Here is a 21,770-nt window from a genome sequence, read left to right as displayed (position 1 = left end):
TAATGGTTTATCAATTATGTTTATCTTCTCAAAGAACCAGCTTTTAGTTTTATTGATCTTTGCTACTGTTTTCTTTGTTTCTATTTCATTTATTTCTGCTCTGATCTTTATGATTTCTTTCCTTCTACTGACTTTGGGTTTTCTTTGTTCTTCTTTCTCTAGTTGTTATAAATGCAGTGTAGATTGTTTGAGATTTTTCTTGTTTCTTGGGGTGAGACTGAATTGCTATAAACTTCCCTCTTAGAACTGCTTTTGCTGCGTCCCATAGGTTTTGGGTGGTCATGTTTTCATTGTCATTTGTTTCTATGTATTTTTAAATTTCTTCTTTGATTTCTTCAGTGATCTCTTGCTTATTTAGTAGTGCACTGTTTAGCTTCCAGGTATTTGTGTCTTTTACAGTTTTTTTTTCTGTAACTGATTTCCAATCTCATAGCATTGTGGTCAGAAAAGATGTTTGATATGATTTCAATTCTCTTAAATTTTCTGAGGCTTGATTTGTGACCCATGATATGATCTATCCAGGAGAGTGTTCCATGTGCACTTGAGAAGAAAGTGTATTCTGCCACTTTTGGGTGAAATGTTCTATAATTATCAATTAGATCTATCTGGTCTCTTGTGTCATTTAAAGCTTGTGTTTCCTTATTTATTTTCTGTTTGGATGATCTGTCCATTGGCGTAAGTGGGGTGTATAAGTCCCCTACTATTATTGTGTTACTGTCGATTTCTCCTTTCATGGTTGTTGGCATTTGCCTTATGCACTAAGGTGCTCCTATGTTGGGTGCATAAACATTTATAATTGTTGTATCTTCTTCTTGGATTGATCCTTTGGTCATTATGTAGTGTCCCTCCTTACCTCTTGTAACAGTCTTTAAAGTCAATTTTATCTGATACGTGTATTGCTACTCCAGCTTTCTTCTGATTTCCATTTGCATGGAATATCTTTTTCCATCCCTTTACTTTCAGTGTATCTCTAGGTCTGAAGTGGGTCTCTTGTAGACAGCATACATATGGATCTTGTTTTTGTATCCATTCAGCCAGTCTGTGTCTTTTGGTTGAGGCATTTAATCCATTTACACTCAAGGTTATTATCTATATGTATGTTTCTGTTACCATTTTCTTAATTGCTTTGGGTTTGTTTTGTGGGTATTTTTCTTCTCTTGTGTTTCCTGCTTAGAGAAGTTTCTTTAGCATTTGTTGTAAAGCTGGTTTGGTAGTGCCAAATTCTCTTAGCTTTTGCTTGTCTGAAAAGCTTTTGACTTTTCCATCGAATCTGAATGATCCTTGCTTGGTAGAGTAATCTTGGTTGTAGGTTTTTCTCTTTCATCACTTTAAATATATCCTGCCACTCCCTTCTGGCCTGAAGAGTTTCCACTGAAAAATCAGCTGAAAACCTTATGTGGATTCCTTTGTATGTTATTTTTTGTTTTTCCCTTGATGCTTTTAATATTTCTTCTTTGAATTTAATTTTTGTTAGCTTGATTAATATGTGTCTTTTTGTGTTTTTCCTCGGGTTTATCCTGTATGGGACTTGCTGTGCTTCCTGGATTTGGGTGACTACTTCCTTTCCCATGTTAGAGAAGTTTTCCACTATAATCTCTTCAAATATTTTCTCAGACCCTTTCTTTTTCTCGTCTTTTTCTGGGACCCCTAGAATTCGAATATTGGTGTGTTTAGTGTTGTCCCAGAGGTCTCTGAGATAGTCTTCAATTCTTTTCATTCTTTTTTCTTTATTGTGCTCCTTGGCAGTTATTTCCACCATTTTGTCTTCCAGCTCATTTATTCGTTCTTCTGCCTCAGTTATTTTGTTATTGATTCCTTCTAGTGTATTTTTCATTTCAGTTATTGTGTTGTTCATCTCTGTTTGTTCTTTAGTTCTTCTAGATCTTTGTTAAACATTTCTTGTATTCTCTCAATCTATACTTCCATTCTACTTCCGAGATTCTGTATCATCTTTCTCATTACTCTGAATTCTTTTCCAGGTAGATTGCCTATTTCCTCTTCATTTATTTGGTCTTGTAGGTTTTTACCTTGCTCCTTTATCTGTGACATATTTTTTGCCGTCTCTCTCTCTTTTTTTTTTTTTTTTTAATGAGTGGGATTGTGTTTCTGTTTTACTGGTTGTTTGGCATGAGGCTTCCAGCACTGGAGTTTGTAGGCTATTGGGTAGAGCTGGGTCTTGGTGCTGAGATGAGCACCTCTGTGAGACCTCACTCTGATGAATATTCCCTGGGGTCTGAGGTTCCCTGTTAGCCCAGTGGTTTGGACCTGGAGCTCCCACCACAGGAGCTTCCGCCTGACCCTGGGCTCATGAACCAAGATCCTGCAAGCCACATGGGGTGGCAAAAAAAAAAAAAAAAAAAAAAAAGAGAACAGTAACAAGATAAAAAATAAATTTAGACTAGGAAACTAACAGATATGTTAGAAAGTATATAAAAATATAAATATAGATGAATCAACAACCGGAAGGTACATCAGTACCACAACAGGAAGAAAGAGGAGGAGGGGGGAAAAGCAGTGTGTGTGGGGGGAAGGCCTTGGCTGTGGAATGTGGGGCCTAAGCCAGGATGAGGTTTGGGCAGTGGGTGGGGACAATGCTCAGGACCACAGGGCTGGAAAAGGCCATGGGGTCCGTTGGGGGTGGGGTTTAGGCTCAAGAAACAGAAGGAGCCCAGGCATGCCCTCCACCCCTTGTCTCAGAGGGGAGCGGACCTCACCTGGGAGCCCAGCAGGCTTCCTGAGCTCCAGTGGGCAGGGCAAACATGCTCCTCTCCTCTCCTGCTCCTCTGGTCTGGGGTCTGGGAGGGCCCCTCCCGCCTGCCTCTCCTGATCTCCCCGGCCCCCCTCCAATGCCCCCAAGGACCCACGCAGCCTGGAGGGGGCTTGGAGGGCAGGGTATCGGCCTGGGAGCTCAACAGGCTCCCCGTGCCTGAATGGGTGGGGCAATTGCCCTCGGCTCTTCTCCCGCTCCTTCCCAAGGGCCCCTCCCACCTGCCTCTCCTGTTCTCCCCTCTGCCTCCTTCCTATGCCCCCAAGTACCCACGTGACCTGGAGGGGGCTTTGGAGGGCAGGGGATCTGCCTGGGAGCTCAGCAGGCTCCCCTGGCCTGAGTGGGCAGGGCAAACACCCTCTGTTCCTCTCCTGCTCCTCCCACAGGGCCCCTCCCACCTGCCTCTCCTGATCTCCCCAGCCTCCCTCCTATGACCCAAGGACCCACATGGCCTGGATGGGGCTTTGGAGTGGGGGAACCGGCTTGTGTGCTCAGCAGGCTCCCCGGCCCAAGTGGGCCAGGCGATCGCCCTCCACTCCTCTCCTGCTCTTCCTGGAGAGTCCCTCCTACCTGCCTCTTATGATCTCCCCAGCCTCAGGGGTGCCGATCCTTTCTGGCCTCCACTTCTCCTCCCCTCTCAGTCCCCCTATGTGCTACCGGTTCAATCTGGGGTTCCTCCCATCTCCTTGGGCATCAGAGTCCCCCACCGGCGGCCGGCAGGCACCCTAGTTGTGGGGAGACACTAACTCCACGTCTTCCCATACAGCCATCTTGACTCCACCTCAAAGCTTCTCTTTTTTGGTTTATTTCACCTGCATTTACTAGGACCAAATGAGGAAATGTTCCCTCTAGAAGCATTTTCAACACGAAAATGAATGCCTTCCTTCTTTGCTTTAACTGTATTTTTAAAAATTAATCCTCATGAGGAACTATTCACTCTAGAAGACTCATTAGATCCAAAAACCAGTCCTCTGTTATGAAATAAGTAGCTCTAGCTGTAAGCCAAACACCTGTAGATTCAGAATCTTGATAATAATTGCACATAAAGAAAGCAATATTCAAGTCGAAAACCAGACTTTCAATATCACTTCTTTAAATATTAGAATGTTAAATATATTTTTCTTATTGTTAAATGAATTAGCTTAACACAAAGAGCTCTTAATAAATGATGAAGATGAGCAACTCCTTAGAAAAAAAGTGTGCTTTTCATTAATGAGACTGAGAAAAGACTAAAAAGTTTCATAAACCTCTGTTAGAATGACAGTGTGGAAACAGTATACACTGGTACAGCCATTTAGGGGGGCATTTTGACATTCCTTAATATTTTGAAGATATTTATACCCTTTGATCTAGCAATCCTTTTGCTAGGAATTTATTCTATATATATATATATACTCACCCAAGTCATGAAAAATGCCACTAAAAAGGTGTTTATTACAAAAAGTATTCACACAAGCAAAGGATTTAAATTAACCAAAAGTTCACAGAGAAATGTGGCAGAACATATTTTCCAAAGATGGCTATAACAAGATCCCACCCGCAGCCTCACCCCATACTCTTATTCAAGGTTACCTGCTTAGCAGGTGCTTAGGGATCAGAATTTTGAACTTGTACCTTAAAAATCCCACCATAAGCACCACCAAAAAAAGAAAAAAGCAGCTTTAAAAATAAAATAGCAAGAGTTTAGAAATTTTCTTGCAATTACAATCAATTGGAGATTTTCCTAGTTATAGCAGCCAAATGGGAAGTTTAAACCAACATCAACAAAACTGTGTGATATATAGTATTAGTCATGAAACATAACTAATTGGTCACAAAACAGTAAGCCAACAAATGACAAACAAACAAAACGAATGCACACACAAAGGAAATAAAGCTGTTCCTTTCCCACCCTTTTCCAAATAGCCAGATTTGTATTCCTTCAGATATCTACACAAATCAATGAAACACAGAACCTGTTTCAATAAACCACCACTGAGTATGACAGAAAAATGAAGCTAGAGTTAACCAGTGAAACTGCTGACCTGTGTCTCATTGTGAAAGTGCTCAGCACACAGGTACTACCACCCCTACTAAGAGGGAGCTCCCATTGCTCTTCCTGTTGACTCAACTATGCCTGCACATTAGTACTGTTCAGAAAATACCATAAATCCTGTCCTAGTCAAAAGGGCTTCCAAGCAGATTGATGGTTACTCAAAAACACAGATTCCTAAACAAAGAACTACATATAAGCCAGCAATTTCACTCCTAGGTATATACCCAAAAGAATTAAAAATGGGCTCAAACAGATGCTTGTATATAGTAGCATTACTCACAATAGCCAACCCAACAGTGGAAACAACCTAAGTATCTGATAGATGACTGGATAAACAAAATGGGGGGTATCTACACAATAGATATTATTTGGGCATAAAAAGAAATGAAATTGTGATACATGCTACAACACGTATGGACCCGGAAAACATTATGTTAAGTGAAATAAGCCAGACACAAAAGGACAAATATTCTGTGATTCAACTTTTATGAAATATCTAGAAGAGGAAAATTCAGAGAGACAGAAAGTAAATTAGAGGTTACCAAGGGGGAGTTACTGCTTAATATATAAGGTATAGAGTTACTGTTTGGGGTGATGAAAACATTTTGGAAATAGACAGTGGTGAAGGCTGCACAAGATTGTCAATATAATTTATGCCATTAATGCAGTGTGTAGTGTGTTTGCTAATTTTTTAAAGCAATTTTTAGTTATCTTAGGTATATAGAACATAACATTTGAGTTTAACAAAACAACTGAAAGTATAAGCTTTACTAGCAAAAGACCTAAAGAAAAAAATTCTCATATTTCTTACTCTAGTAATTAGTAGAGTCAGAAACATACCCAATATTTTGATATAATTCCTAAAGATTTAGTTGTAAAGTGACTATAACATGTTTACTCTTTTTAAAATACACCAAACTGCAACCTACAACCAGCTACCATATTACAAAAAGAAAAACTAAGTCCTTAGATGAAGGTTATTGAAAATCAGAGCAAAAAAAAATTCTGAAGACATACCTTCAATACTTGGCTGCATTTCTTCTGTTTTTGGAACAAAAATTCTGATTACACTCGTGTTGATATAAATCAAAGGTAAATTGTGTGAAGTCAGCGTATGGGTCCTCATGGGCTGACCAGGAGATTTTCTTTTCTCTTTTTGGGTCCTTGGTAGTTTTGCTTGAAATATACTTGCAATGGCATTAAGTAAAGGAAAACAAAGAACAATATCAAAGGCTTGTGCTGAAAGAAGTATTTCATGAAGAAAATGAGGGGAACCATCTGTTAAACCTTCAGGTAACTTATGAAAACTTCTTCGCTCATTTCTTGATGTTAACTTGTGGCGAACATTTTTTGTTACAGCTTTTGTATAGGTCAAAGAGAGAAATCCATGCTGCTGATGAGAGCCATCTAGAAGTTTTGCAGTTGTCTGTTCCAGAAAAAGGAAATCACAATACATGTTTTATTTTAAAAAAAGGGAAAAACAAAACTATTTGAAAGCAGAAAACAATCTCGGTTGATACTTTAATCTTTTATCACGTCCACACTTTATTTTTTCATGACTGGTCAGCTGTTTATTACAAATAAAAAAATAAAAGCATACTTCCTAATGAGTACATTACTGATCAATTCCATAGACAGGGCAAAAGCCTCTAAGACAGAATGGCTGAACTTGAAGTTAGGAATCCTGGGTTGTAGTTCTAGATCTTGAGTGAGGTAATTAACCTCTTTGTGCCTGTTTCTATAATTTCTACTTTTTCTGTAACATTCAGAATTTAGAACAGATCATAACTAGATTTATCTTTTCATTCTTGATAATTTTTCATTAAGATTAGCAATATGCCATCATAATTTGGGTCAGAGAGGGGTTTTCTATGCATGCGAAATTGAAATACCATGTTATGTATTTCCATTTGTGAAATGGAACCAATAGTTTTCCTGAACCAATTAATGTACATAAAATTCTATTTTGCATATTACTCAAAATAAAATTAGAGTTAAGTCGTTATATTCCACATTCCCAACCCCTCTTCCCAAAGCCTGATGAAGATTTTTAGTTATTAGAGTCCAAAGAGTGATGTTAAGAGAGGAAGTGAACCGAGGAAGAAGAACAAGAAGGAAATACATTCACATAAAAAAAAGTTAGAAGTAGCAAAGCAACAATGCGTTTGAGCCTGTTATCCCATCACTAGTAAACCTCTTCTACTTCCATTTTCTTCCTCTCATTTTGTTGCCTATCACCTAATGAAAAGAAAACAGTAGGAAATTCAGTATTCACTGTTACTTTTGTTTTTAATCTGGACTTTATAATGAAGAAAGGTGAGATAAAATGTACCTATGCATATGTTTTTTTCTCAAAGTTAATTTTCTCCCCATTAAAAAAACTTGGAAAGTAGGCATTACATGAATATGCAATATAATCACTTTTCATATAATTGTCCTGCCCTCAAAGCATTTTTTACTCTTTCCAACTTTCTCACTGCCTCTTATCTAACTTCCCTTTCTTTTTGCTTTCTACACTCAAAACCAAAGGAAATACAGTAAAACAAGAAAAAGTGATCCCAGTCTTATCGCTATGATGCTAGATTGCAGGCAACAGTGGATGGAGAAGGGTGCTGTGGTATGGCCCCAATAGGAAGAGGCCTCGGCAACAGTGTCTCTAGGTGTCTCAACCAGTAATTAGGGTGGGGAGGGGTAGAATCAACCACTAATCTAAATAACCCACCTCAAATCTTAATTAATGGCAACATTTGAATCCTGGAAATAGTATAAAAGGTGTTTCAATGTATAAATGTTTTGATTTGGGAAAGATATTTTTAAACATGTTGAATGTAGGTACTCTTGAAAGGTCAACACCCATGAGAGAAAGTGTGTTGAACTGCTATATCCCTAACTCCCCTAATAAAAGGTGGGAAAAATTAAAGAATGAATGAATACTAACTGGAGTTGAGATAATATAAATATTACTTTTCATGTAGTAATAATCAATATTTTATACTATTTAAAGTGAAAAGTTAGAAAGCAATGATGATTACTGAAATGTTATGAAAATTTAAAAATTTAGAAAAATTGATAAAAGTTTAAAGGGTATTAACATTGTGTCCTAAATGGGAGGGAAATCCAAAAGGGAGGGGATATATGTATATGTATGGCTGATTCATTTTGCTGTGCAGTAGAAGCTAACACTGTAAAGCAACTATACTCCAATAAAAATTAATTTTAAAAAACTCAAAAAAGGGGCATTAACAATAATTTTAGTTTTCTTTCATGAATACATGTTAAAATTAAGAAAGTTCCTCATGGACACTAATGAACATTTAAAGAGAAGAAACTAAAACTAAACAGAGCTTCCACTGACATAAAAAATTTTCCAGACTAGACTAGAAAAAATTCAAAATCAGAAACTAGTATTTGCTATGCAAATACAATGTTAAACACTAAATCTAAGAACACAATTATTTTAAATATTTGGCTAATTTTTACACTCTTTTTAAAGATATATGTCTTAAATTCCTTTTGAGCTACAGAAAAGGGGAAAGAAATACTAGTTTACACATGCTAAGAAAATGTCTAATAATGTTTGCACTGATTTAATAGTTTCTTAAGAAAACTGCTATTACCATTGTGATAATCTGCTCCTAACATTTAAAAATTACATGCATTTTTATTGACTTTAAAAATGTCACTTAAAAGAACTTGCTTAATAACATATTCAGATATTTTGTACCACTAGGGAAAAAAAAGGTTCTAAACTTCTAAAACCCACTGGTATACAGTCTACCGTTCATCTTCCGTCCAGTAAATGACAGATGTACAGCCTTGTCCAGATATAACAGGCACCAAATAAGGTACTTGGAGTTAGTTCTGAGAAGGAAATGGTATAATAATAGGGAAAAAAAGCAATGTAAGGAAGAATCGTAAAAGGAATGACAAAAGCAGTATGGTCAACTCTTGATCATTCAATACATGTATAATTTAACAAGCATATTCCACATACTACTTTGATTTTCTAATGCTGATGGTAAAATTAGTTTATATTCACAAAACCAGAATGACAAATAGCATACTCAAGTAACCCAGAAACAAATTATAGTGAAAACCAGTCTATGATTTAAGAATACATTATAGTTCATTTACAAAGTGAATGATACAGAGGAAGATGAAAATCAAGAGTTGACTCTATGGATAGTTCAATTCCTTCTCTGGGTTCCTGTTAATGGGAGTTCTGTAGCAAAATTTAAAAATGATTTCTTACAGAAGGAAAGAAGCCAGAGCAATTACTGAAAGGGTCCTGCTTGCTGATGGGTCGAACCAACAAGGTGCGTCTGTTCAGCTTGTCAGTACAGGAAAGGAAGACACCTCCACATTGCCCCAGAGACCAACACTCTTCCCCAAGGCTTGAGGTGATGGACAGGAGCAAAGAAGGTGAAAAGACAAAAAGCAATAAAAGCCATAAGCAAAAAAATCTGGATAGTTTTAATTCTGCTCAAGTTTGCATAGGTTTAGGTTTGAGCCACTGCTAGGTATGGCCTCTGCCTGGACCATCTTCTGCAAAAGCATTGTTAATGGAAGTAAACAAAAAATAGTTGCTTTTAGTGTAAATGACTACTTTTAATTTATAATAAAGAACAATCCAACATGAACTCACTTATGAATAGGAAAAACTTCTAAAAGGTCAACATAATAATACATTAATGGTAAAGTATATTAATAAAAGCAATCCTACCTTTGCGTTATTGAAAAATTTACTTAATTGCTCTAACGGGAAAATGGGTACAAAACACAAGCAGCTTAAAGGAAGTAATAATTTTATTTTATAATGTAATATTGGAAGAAAAGGTCAAAAAGAATTTACTGAGCTCTAATTCTTGTAAACATTAGTCCCACTGCATGAAAGAACAAAGAAAAACATTTTATAATATATTTTTTAAAAATCATAATTACTAAATGAGTCTCACCACAGGTTTTTCTTTGCACTGTAGAAATACTCCTTCAAAATGTCCTGACTGCCAACCTTCCCCTGGCCTGGAAAACATAAGTTCACCTTATCTGTTCTCTTCAATTTTTCTGAGTTAAAAAAATTGAGCATATATAACTATTTCAAGTAGTTCTGATGTAAACAACACTACACTGAACTAAAACGTGGATCTGACAATGCAATCAAGAGAACAATTTACATTAGCACCACACCCTGGTAGTTCTTCAGAGAAGCATTTGTCTTAATGGTAAATTCTATATTTACCAAGGTTATTTTTCTTTCTCACCCATGAGACTCTAAGGTCCATAAGGACATGGTTTATGTCTATTTTTTTTAAACACTATATCCCTAGTGCTTAGCATAGTGCTTGGAACATAATATACATTCAATAAATATTTTGATTAAATGAATGAATAAATAATCTAAATATTTAAAACTTACATAAATTTAACAGTAAAATCATTGATAATCTAGAACATAAATTGTAATATTCACATAATCAAGAAATTATTTCATCAATAAAATAAAATTCATGTATCACTTGCTAGGATCATTTTGATATAGAGATATATCATTCAAAAGAAACTGAAGAGCTAACCATTCCATTATCAAAAATCAATTAATGATTCACTGTTACTACAACAAAAACAATTATCATACACTTGGTAAAATAATACTATTATAACAGGTCTTAATATAAACCTAGCAAAATATTTTGACCATCACAGTTATGACACAATTTTTTGTCTGCGACAGAGTTGAGTTATTTATATAAACAATATGATATGTATAATAAAGGATGAAAGTTCGAATGTTTTTAATGCAAAATTAGAAGCCAGTTAAATAAAAAAGACTATGGCTTTTAGAGTATATAATGCATCAATAAAGGTACAGAAACATGTGTACTCTGCAGACACTTAATTGCTGAATGAATAAATATTATGAATCCAGGAAAAAAAGGACTGTAAGGCTGTTTCTTTGCCAAAATACTATGAAGCAAAAAATATGATGCTGTTTAAAAAATAATTTTAAAAAAGCATGTGTGAGTTTTATGGTATGTGAATTATATTTCAGTTAAAAAAACTCAATTCCAGGGTAGTGTTATAAAACAAAAAAAACTCCTAAAAGCATTCATATTTTTACTTTGGAAAAATTAATAATAAAATTGCTATATATCTTTATGAAAATATCTAAAACATTACTTTTTTACTACCATTACTTATTATTATAAACAAATCATATTTACTTATAATCTACTTTTGGTAGAAATTTATTAGAAAGGAAAAATGTGATTCTAGGAACATCCACCACATGTTCATTAATCATCTGTGAGATAAGAAAAGTACTCAAAGCTGTAAGGAACATGAGATGCTGCTCCATTTCAGTCTATGGTATAGGGAGTGGATGAGGAGTATTCAGCAAAAACCAGAGCCATTAACTGTGTCCCAGACATCTTGGCAAATATACAACATGCATAACAAATTGTGAGGTGATTAGTAAAAGCAGCTTATTTCATTTAATATGGCAGTATGGATATTTATGAACAGATTTGCCTTCTTAGAAAGCAAAACTTTATTGTATTCCATATATGAATGAATACCAAGTAAAATTAACCAATATATCTGTTAAGAACCATCTTTGGGAATATGTACAGCGTTTTTTAAAAAATTAAGGAATCAAAGTAAAATATAAATATTCTTTTATAGACTCTGTTCAAGGAAAATATAGTTTTTCCCATATTCATTATTCATTAATTACCTGCTTCTATAGTGATCAATATTGAAACTTTCTATTTTACATTTCACTTTGGTGTACACATCCTGGACATCTATGGAAGCACTGAGATCTTCTAGTTCACTGACCATACAAAGTTCTGCAATAAGAAACAAATATTAATATCAGTATAGGGTTCACAATCAATATTAAAACTTTCTATTTACATTTAATGTTAGCATGTATATCCTTGACATCTACAGAGGGACTAAGACTTTCTGTTCATTAACCACATAAGATTCTACAAAAATAAGGAAAATTAATATCAGTATAGGCCTCAAAATTAAGATACGATGCTTATTTCAAAACAGGGGAAATCCCAGTTAATGTATGAAGTGCTACATCTAATCAGTCAACAGTCTTTGCAATACATTTAGTGGTATGACCAATGAAGAAATTACCTCATGGCTTTTGAAGTGAATTTTAATACAAATAAGACAAAATTTAGGTATTATAGGCAACATGTTAGTATTACTAATAGAAATCACTTGAGTTAGACTTAATGATTGATTTAAATGCCAATGATAAATAAAACTAAGTCTCCAATTTCTTCTAAAAATAGTGTTTAATATTTTATCTTTTCAGTAGAAAAGTAATCCTGTACCTGTGCCTTTATTTTCAGGATCTGGAGCAAAGAGCTTTATAGTAATTTTGGGGAGCACCCACTGCATCCACAGACTAACACGACCACTGGATCCACCAATATTACTCGTAGTTTGTTCCAAGGTAACAGAATCCGAGAATGGTGAATCATCAACTGCTTGTACAGAATCTCCCTGGGATGAGGAATAACAACAATACTTTGTAACAGAAATAAAAATAACTAAAAATTTATAATTTAAAATCTGCAATTACTGCTTATAACTTATCATATATGATACTGCAAATCATATAAATGCTTATACATAATGCCAGTAATATAAACATACATTAATCATATGGTTTTCATAGTTACAGTGTACATGCATGCCGTTCCAGTTCCTCTAAATGAGTTAGGATCATACCAATGAGTATTTCCTTATAGAGTAGCTATAGCCAAGGGCCAAATGGGGCTCTATTTTTGGAAATAAAGTCTTACTACCTCATAGCCACATCCACTCATTTATCTATTGCCTATGACTACTGATTAGCAGAGTTAAGTAGCTGCTTTAGAGCTACTATGATCCACAAAGCCTATAATATTTACTAACTTGTCATTTATGGAAAAAGTTTGTCTACCCCTGCTATGGTGTATTTATGTATGAACATATAATAACCATAGTAAAATACAGCATAATCACCATGATTTAAGAAACAGCAAAACATTCATCATGCCTCATATTTTAATATTAAGGAGACATTTAAAAGTTAGCAGATTCGACAACAGATTTTTTAAATGATTTATATGGTTAAAAGTCTCTTAATTAGAGGTACAGAGCATGAGCGTGTGTGTGTGTGTGTGTGTTATGGTTATCTTTACAGAAATATATTTTGCAAATTATACATATCCTACAGAAGGGTACAATAAAAATGATAACAATGAAACAAAATGTAAGTAAAATGAGCAGGTTTTTGATAAATACCTCTTAGCTCAAGAAATTTTCCCAGGTTAATATTCAATGCTTTGCACATTTGGGATGGTATTATTTTGTAATTTGATGTACTTCAGAGTGTGTCTCCAGCCCAATAAGAGGCAGCTGAAGCCCAAGAATATAACCCTTGGATCACAGACCTCAGCCCAGAAGAAGGGAATCTTGCAGCTTCACAGAACCTGCCATACATGCTGGTCCCAAACCTTCATCAGAGCATAAGCTTATTCAGTTCAACAAATACATACTGAATTCTGGATACGTATAAGGTCCTAAATTTGGTACTAATAAACTTTCTGTAAAAGGTCTGTTAGGTTGTTTTTTAATCTTTTCAGCAGCTGAAAATAAATCCTGGTTTGAAGATGAACAGCCTCAGTCTCAAAGGCAGGAAGAGATGGTGCCAGAGATAGTGATCACTCACTCATGTATTCTGTTCTTTTAGGATTAGCTACCAAGTATTTGGGTTTTTTAAATCCCAACTTTGCTGTCCATCTAAAACCTTCAAAAAAACTCCAGAACCTAAACTCATTCTCTGTGAACTGATCAAATACACCAGAGCATGCTTACTTTTTAAAAAGATGTATATATATTTAAATATTAGTTATATGTACTTAAGCTTAGTTTGGTAGGCAGCATGATGTATTGAAGACAGTATAGCCATTCTTTGTTCCAATTACACCAAGCAAAGCAGAAAGCGCACTGCTCGTGATGTTTTCATCTAAATGTTTTTCCAAAACTAAGTGGTCCTAAATCTGCTAAAATTGAAATTCCTAGAATTTGAGAAGCTATATAAAAATTCAGGTTTTTGGTTAGCTGTCTAAAGTAACACATCTAATGAAAAGCACAAACTAATCCCAGAAAAAGATACATTTTAGAAAGTCAAATTCAATAAAAGACAGCATAATGTAGTCAGTATGCCTTTCTCTATGGACTGGGTCTTAGAGCAGAAGAATTCATAAATTAAATTCTCCCTCCAACACTTAGAAGAACATTATAATCCCAAGAATGGAAATTGTAGGGAAAAGACCATCTCAAATCAATGAAACCTTGATTTTTAACACTATTAAGTATACTTAGTAGGAATGCTAAGAAAACCGTGGCTTCAAATTTAATAAGCAAGCACTCCTGAGAAAAAGTTTTGCTCTCCTTCTTCATGCAGTTTCAATTTTCATTTTGGATTTACAACACTTGGTGTGGTATTGTTAAATATGTTTGTGCATTAATTTTCTGCTCTATTTCTAAATCTGTAGCAAAAATTGAGCCAGAATTGGAGACGCTGAACTATTTTCCCACACCTCTTTAGCCAAGGTCTAAAATATACAGTTCAATTCTTTCACCATTTTGTCGCAAATTGACCAAAATACTAAGTTTATTATGCTAGCTGAATTTATCTTTGTTCATCTGGAAGAGCAAACACTTCAGCCCTTCATCCTTGGCCTGCTTCAGAGCTCAGGGATGATCATACTTTTGGCCACACTGCTACTTTCCCTTATCAAAATAACTCCAGCATTCTTTTTCAATCACAAAACTTCCCAAAGGTCTAAACACTTCCACTGCTGTTTGTACTTAAGTCAACGATAACAAGTGGACTGCTGTGGTTTCCACTACCTTTGCTCTCACCATTTCAATGTGAAGGGTGGGAAAAACGAATAACTGTTTTTAAGCTCACTACTTAAGCCTGCCACTCATATTTCCCCTTCTACCACCACTGAGATCGATATTCAGGAAGCTAGAGCTATATCCACTGAAAAGTATACTGCTCCTTATCAACATGTCAACATAAAAATAATTACTGGTAGTTTAAAGTATAAGTCATCCAAGGATCATATAAGCAAATACTTCTCTTCTACTTAACACAAGCAACTGTTAAGACTGTACTTTTTTAAACTAGATTCATTTATAGTGAATTCTTTATTGTCAAAATAATTTAAAAATAATAGTTCTTACCCAACTCAGCAACAAATACCTTAGTGTTTTTAAATTTTATGGACTTTTGGAATGCAAATATTAATTAGAAATTTAAATATACAGATACATAATATAAATAAGCACAACAAACGTAAGGTGACCTCAGATAAATAGGTTATATTTATGTAATAAAACTCTTTGCATAAAACATAAGCCAATAATTGAGAAACTAGAGACATCTGCCAGCATGATTATTTTGAAATAAGAAAAACATGACAACAAAATATTGTGTTGATTCATATGTGAAGGCTAAACAATAACTTGCATTGATATATGTATTATCTTGGTTCTTTCAACAGCTACTCAATTAATTAGATGATAATCTAAATGCTAAGATTTCTACGTTTTGAATAAAAGTTTCTCCCTAAATGTTGAAGATAAAATCATTTAAAGATAAATATTTAATGAAATAAGTCTATTCTGCGGAAGAGATTTAAAACTATTATGAGACATACTTAAAATATCAACTGAGTAAAAGTGTTCAAACTAAACTTACTTTCTAAAAGGTTGTCTAGAATAATAATTTGACGTAGATTACTGCTTAGATTAACTGTACTTAAATCACTGAAAAACTGACAATAGTTTTGCTATAGCAGTTGATGCCAAACAACTTCACTTTCTTTTTTTTTTTGGAGATACAATTGACATAATATTATAATAGTTTCAGGTATAAAACATAATGATTTGATATTTATATATATTGTGAAATGATCACAGTAAGTCTAGTTAACATCCACTGTCACACAGTCATAAATTGTTTTTTCTTGTGATGAGAAATTTTAAGATCTACTCTCTTAGCAACTTTCAAATACACAATAGAGTATTATTAACTACGTTTACCATGGTGTACATTACATCACTAGGGCTTATTTATTTTATAACTGGAAATTTGTACCTTTTGACCACCTTCAATCATTTCCCCCCCCAAATTTTCACTTTGGATTTAACTGAAAATAAATGCATTTTAAATAATTACTGGGGACTAAGAAATGAACCACTTCATGCTGGATTGTTTTTTGGAAATACATATATTTATAATGGAAGTATAGTTGATTTACAATACTATATTAATTTCAGGTGTACAATAGAGTGATTCAATATTTTATAGATTACACTGCATTTAAAGTTATTATAAAATATTGGCAATATTCCATGCTATACAATATAGCTCATGCTGGATTTTTTTGAGAACTAGGCTGCTGAAGTAATTTTAATTCCAGAATCAATAAAATATGCAACTTGAATTTTGCCATGACCCTAACCTCCCAACATTGTTGGTTAATCTGTCAATTTTACCTTAGGTTGAGTTATAAATCAGTATTCTAGCATTCTTTCAGAATTTTAGATTTTTCTAAAGCTTTAAAATTATTTCTTTAAAATGCTGTGAATAAGGATGACATTATCAAAGACATTATACATATATACAAGAAGCTAAAATGAAAAAATGCTTAATGGTTTGCCTAAAATCGCAACTTAATTGGAGAGATTTAATTTCATCAACACAATATAGCTATCCATAATAACTGTCCTTCCTATATCACCTTTATGGAAAAGTACTGAAAATCCAGAAGTTCAAAATAACATGTTATATAATTAGAACAGCTTCCAAAAGACTTAACAGTTTATGTACTTACCTTATAAGGGAAATATGTGAATGTGTATGTATTTATGTATTGTGTATCTATTTGCTTTGTTTACCTGTTATTAAAACAGATCATCAAAATGTTAGCACTTTCAAAGGCAGTTTTTATTGTTGGGCTATCTTGTAAGCAAAATGGCATAAATATTTCAATGAACATAATTATATAGTGTTTCACTTTCCTGAACATCTCTCTGAACACAAATTTTTGACAACCTTAACTAGCTGAAATACAGTGAAATATGTTCTTCAAGTGTACAGGTAAAGCTTTACTTTGGGTCCATGATAAGAATTAGCATGCCAGAGCCATCTATTTTTATACCAAAATTTTTGTTCACCCTTCTACGTAATACAGAATTTTCTCTGGGAAGCAGCAATGCAGTGATGGGCTAAATTTCCCAGTGTCCCTATATATTAGGTGTATACACATATCCATCTCCGAAGTTAAATATTATAAATTCTGCTAAAGATAAAGGACTAAGTCTTAAATGCTTAATCTTTTTAAAAGCTGAATATTATTAAGCTAAGTATCCAATTTAAGAAATTAGAAAAACAACAGAATAAACCCAAGAAAAAAGCAATATCTATCTTAGCCTAAGTAGTAGAAAAACGTTACCCTTGAGACTTTTTAAACACAACTCTGGTTACATGTAGGTTTGAGGGCTTGATTTCATACTACCGAAATGTTTCAAAAAACATCTAGCTATGAAATTAACAGTAAAGGGGTCCCAGGCTACTGATGGCCCTTGGAGTCCCTCAGAGAAGGAAACACAGAAAATCCCTATTGGGGAATAGGCCCTCATACACTATGTAAGAGTCTCATAAAGTCGCACTAGTGAAGAACTCCCAATAGAAGAGCACATAACACATAAGGAAACAGTCTACTAAGAGCAAGGGTTAAGAATACAACAGTAGGATTAGACTCTCAAGAAATTCAGATAACAGATCTGATAAATAATATAAAAGAATTATGTTTAAAACAACAAAAGACATAAAAACAAACAGAAAAAATAAACTCAATATATGCTTTTATGAATTCATATCAAAATATATTTGTAGTGACAATGAATATATACATCTCTATGCCCCGTACTATAATAAATCAGATTTAATTTCATCAAAATGAGTTGACTTCCCAAATTGTTTAACGTCCATATATTAAAGAACAATGTGTTAAAACCTACTCTGTACCAAGCACTATTGCTTGGTACAGAGTAGGTACTGGTTGCTCAAATTAGGGTTATCCTATGATGATAAAGATAATAGGTGATGGGTGATAATAGAAAGTTTATAGTTCACATCCAGTATGGCATTGAAACAGTATAATCATTATTTAACACTGTTACTTCTGAACCAATGTAAGCCTCTCAGTGTAAGTCATTTTACCTCCAACCCATAATGTTTGACTTAACACTTATTTCAGATGAAAAAAATAGTATAAAAGTACAACTAACGTGGGAACAGAAAAAGCAACAGTGTCAAATTTTCAATATATCTTTTGCTATTTGAACAAAATTTGTTAGTGCTGAAACATGCAAGAAGGTTTCCTTCACAGAAAATTATTATCAAAAAAAAATTATGTTCAACTTGAAAATACTGCCTAATATTTAAAAAGTTAAGTGAAATATTTATTCAACATATTACTGGAAGTCTTAGCCACAGCAAATAGGCAAGAAAATGAAGTAAAAAGCAACAAAACTGGAAAGGGAAAAAAGCAAAATGATCTCTGTTTGCAGACAACATGACCTTATATGTAGAAAATCCTAAAGATTCAACAACAAAAAATTTTAGAATAAATGGATTCAGCAAGATACAAACCCATATCTGTGTTTTTGTACAATAACAGTGAACAATCAGAAAAGAAAATTAATAAAACAGTTCTGTTTATAATAGCATCAAAAAGAATAGAATACTTAGGAATAAACTTAACCAAGGAAGTGAAAGACTGTAAAATATTGCTAATAGAAATAAAAGAAGACACAAACAAATGGAGAAATGTCCCATGTTCATGGATCGGAAGACTTAATGTTAAAATGGGAAGTTACTGTTTAACAGGTACCACATTTCAGCTGGGAAAAATTTTTAAAGTTTTGGAGATGGCTCATGGTGATGGTTGCACAACAATGTGAATGTACTTAATGTTACAGAAGGGTACTCTTAAAAATGTTTTAAAAAGGTAATTTTATGTTCTGTATATTTTACCAGAATAAAAAATTTGACATAAAAACATTAACTGGGACATAAAGTCATAATTGCACAGTATCAAAAGACAGTGTATTTGTTTAGCATCTATAAAAACTGTTTATTAGTTTCATTTTATACAGCCTGGGCTACCAGAATGCCATAAAACATCTTTATTTTACCATTAAGTATTACTTTATCAATAATGAGTAGTATAGGGCTTCCCTGGTGGCGCAGTGGTTGAGAGTCTGCCTGCCGATGCAGGGGACACGGGTTCGTGCCCCGATCCCGGAAGATCCCACATGCCGCGGAGCGGCTGGGCCCGCGAGCCATGGCCGCGGAGCCTGTGTGTCCGGAGCCTGTGCTCCTCAACGGGAGAGGCCACAGCAGTGAGAGGCCCGCGTACAGCAAAAAAAATAAAATAAAATAAAATAAAATAAAATAATGAGTAGTATAAAATTCATTTTCTAGGAATACAGCGATAGCATTGCTGGAGTTGGGAACCTGGAACAAGATGCTTGCCTATATTCCCTTTATGATGATGACATTAGTGTATTTTGTCTATCCAATCCTTACCTCTTTTCTAATAATCTTCTAAGTTAAAACTTCTTCTATATGCAAAGAATGCCTAAACTAAGACCCAGTTTGGATAAGGTATGTGTTATACACAAGTGCCTTTTCAATTAGGATTACCTTGTTGATTATCATGGGAATATACAGTGACTGTGAGAATTTCAGCACAAAACATATTTTTCTAGATAATAAAACAAGGGGGAACACTTCCCATATCATTTTGTGAAGACAGTGTAATCATGACACCAAAATACAACAAAGATATTACGTAAAAGAAAAGTTAAAGGCCAGTATCACTCATGACTATAATACCAAAACCCTAAATAAAATATTAGCAAACACAATCCAGCAAGATATGAAAAGGAAAATATATTACATCTAAGTTGGGTTTGTTCCAGAAATGCAAGATCAGCCTAATATTTGAAAATCAACCAAAGTTACTAGTCACCTTAAAGGAATAAAGAAGGAGAAACAAGTACTGAATATATAATCGTATCAACTGAATAAAAGTGCCAAATACTGAAGTGTACTCCTGTAACAAAATGGTCAAGACTTCTAAAAAGAAAACTAAAATCTTATTGAAATTAAAGAAAACACAATTAGAGGAATGAGCCACATTCATAGAGTAAATGGGGCTTCCCTGGTGGCGCAGTGGTTGAGAGTCCGCCTGCTGATTCAGGGGACATGGGTTCGTGCCCTGGTCTGGGAGGATCTCACATGCCGCAGAACGGCTGGGCCCGTGAGCTATGGCCGCGGAGCCAGAGGTCCGCAACGGGAGAGGCCACAACAGTGAGAGGCCCGCGTACGGCAAAAAAAAAAAAAAAAAACATAGAGTAAATGGACAAACTATACATACTCAGTTAATATTTGTACTAACATATTGAGATGAATATTAACATTATCCCCACTTTTAGAGATGATGAAACTAAAGCACAGAGGTTAAGTAATGTGATCATAAACTGCAGAGATTAAAAACTCAAGTTGCCTGATTCCAAAGTGACTTCTATAGATTCCATTAACTTAGAATCACACTCAGATGAGCTGGCCCAGTCCCTACTTTGTGTGACACTAACTTCAATTCACTGCATCTCAGTTTTCTAGTAAATGATCTTCCAACAATCCCTTTCAATAGTATAGCTGTAAATTGATGAAATTAAGAGAACCATCTTTCTCACTTGTCAAGCTCTGCAAAATTATTATACCAAAGTCAGAGGAAGGCAATTCTTAAAGCTGACAAAGTAGAGAGTCTATGACAAAAAGTGGGAAGTAGCACACAGAATTTAGCTAGTTTTCCCCAGGAGAAAAAAAAATACACCTTAGAGAAAATAAATTACTAGCATTCTATTTTTATGTTTGCAAGGTTACTAGGGAAACTAAATAAACAACTTCTAATTTTCACTTTTTTCCCTTTAGTACCACATTTTTCGGCAAAACTTTGAAATATGCTTGAATACATTTAGGGATAATATTAAATGCCATTTTAATTCTATACCATTCAGGCTGGTACTAAGCAAATCTCATTAAAATGACAGAAATGTTCTCTTCTGAGTAAGAAAATCAGTACTAAATAAAGTATATTTAATGATTCTGCATTCACTTTCCTCTACCCCTTAGTTTCTATACCTAATAACTCAGTTAGCAATACATAGGGCTGGCCAAAAAGTTTTTTTGGGTTTTTAATAACATCTTATGGAAAAACCCAAATGAACTTTTTGGCCAACCCAATATTTCAACAGGTAAAGAAAAATTAAAATAGCACTTCTGGTATTAGCTTTGAAATGGCTTGTCAGGCACAGGTCATATAAAATGCATATAATATCTTCAGGGAAAAATTACCTCATTAAGAGTTAATCAACCTTTATTCACCAATGTTCATAGTAGCGTTATTCATAATAGCCAAAAGGAGCAAATAACCCAGACGTCCATCAACAGATCAATGGATAAAAAAAAGTATGCTATATATACAAATGCAGTAACACTCAGCCATAGAAGGCAATGAAATTCTTATACATGGATGAGTGTATAAAACATTCATCTTACTACCTGGATGAATCTCTAAAACATTATACTAAATGAAATAAGCTAAACAAATACTTCAGATTCCTCTTATATGAGGTACCCAGAATAGGCAAATTCACAGAGACAGAAAGTACAGTAGAGGTTACCAGGGATGGGGCTGGGAGGATGGGGAGTCACTGCTTCATGGGAAAAGAGTTTTTGTTTGAAATGATGAAATAGTTTTGGAAATGGATAGTTGTTATGGTTGTGCAACACTGAGATTATTCATTTAA

The 21,770-nt window shown here is 34.4% G+C and overlaps 1 protein-coding gene across 10 annotated transcripts in view; it reads right to left on the bottom strand.

The window, feature by feature from the left end:
* The window catches only part of VPS13B (vacuolar protein sorting 13 homolog B), a 791,444-nt gene that overhangs the window by 367,471 nt on the left and 402,203 nt on the right, over positions 1-21,770 (bottom strand). For all 10 annotated transcript variants that reach the window (XM_060116054.1, XM_060116052.1, XM_060116058.1 and 7 more), the window contains 4 exons: positions 12,155-12,326; positions 11,536-11,650; positions 9,758-9,824; positions 5,820-6,228 (listed from right to left, as the gene is read on the bottom strand). In XM_060116054.1, coding sequence (XP_059972037.1) covers positions 5,820-6,228; positions 9,758-9,824; positions 11,536-11,650; positions 12,155-12,326 — 763 coding nt within the window. The remainder of the gene's footprint in view (positions 1-5,819; positions 6,229-9,757; positions 9,825-11,535; positions 11,651-12,154; positions 12,327-21,770) is intronic.

Source organism: Mesoplodon densirostris, chromosome 13 (assembly GCF_025265405.1).
Source record: "Mesoplodon densirostris isolate mMesDen1 chromosome 13, mMesDen1 primary haplotype, whole genome shotgun sequence".
Taxonomy (NCBI): domain Eukaryota; kingdom Metazoa; phylum Chordata; class Mammalia; order Artiodactyla; family Ziphiidae; genus Mesoplodon; species Mesoplodon densirostris.
Note: the sequence above shows the minus strand (reverse complement) of the source record. Positions and strands in the feature narration are given on the sequence as shown.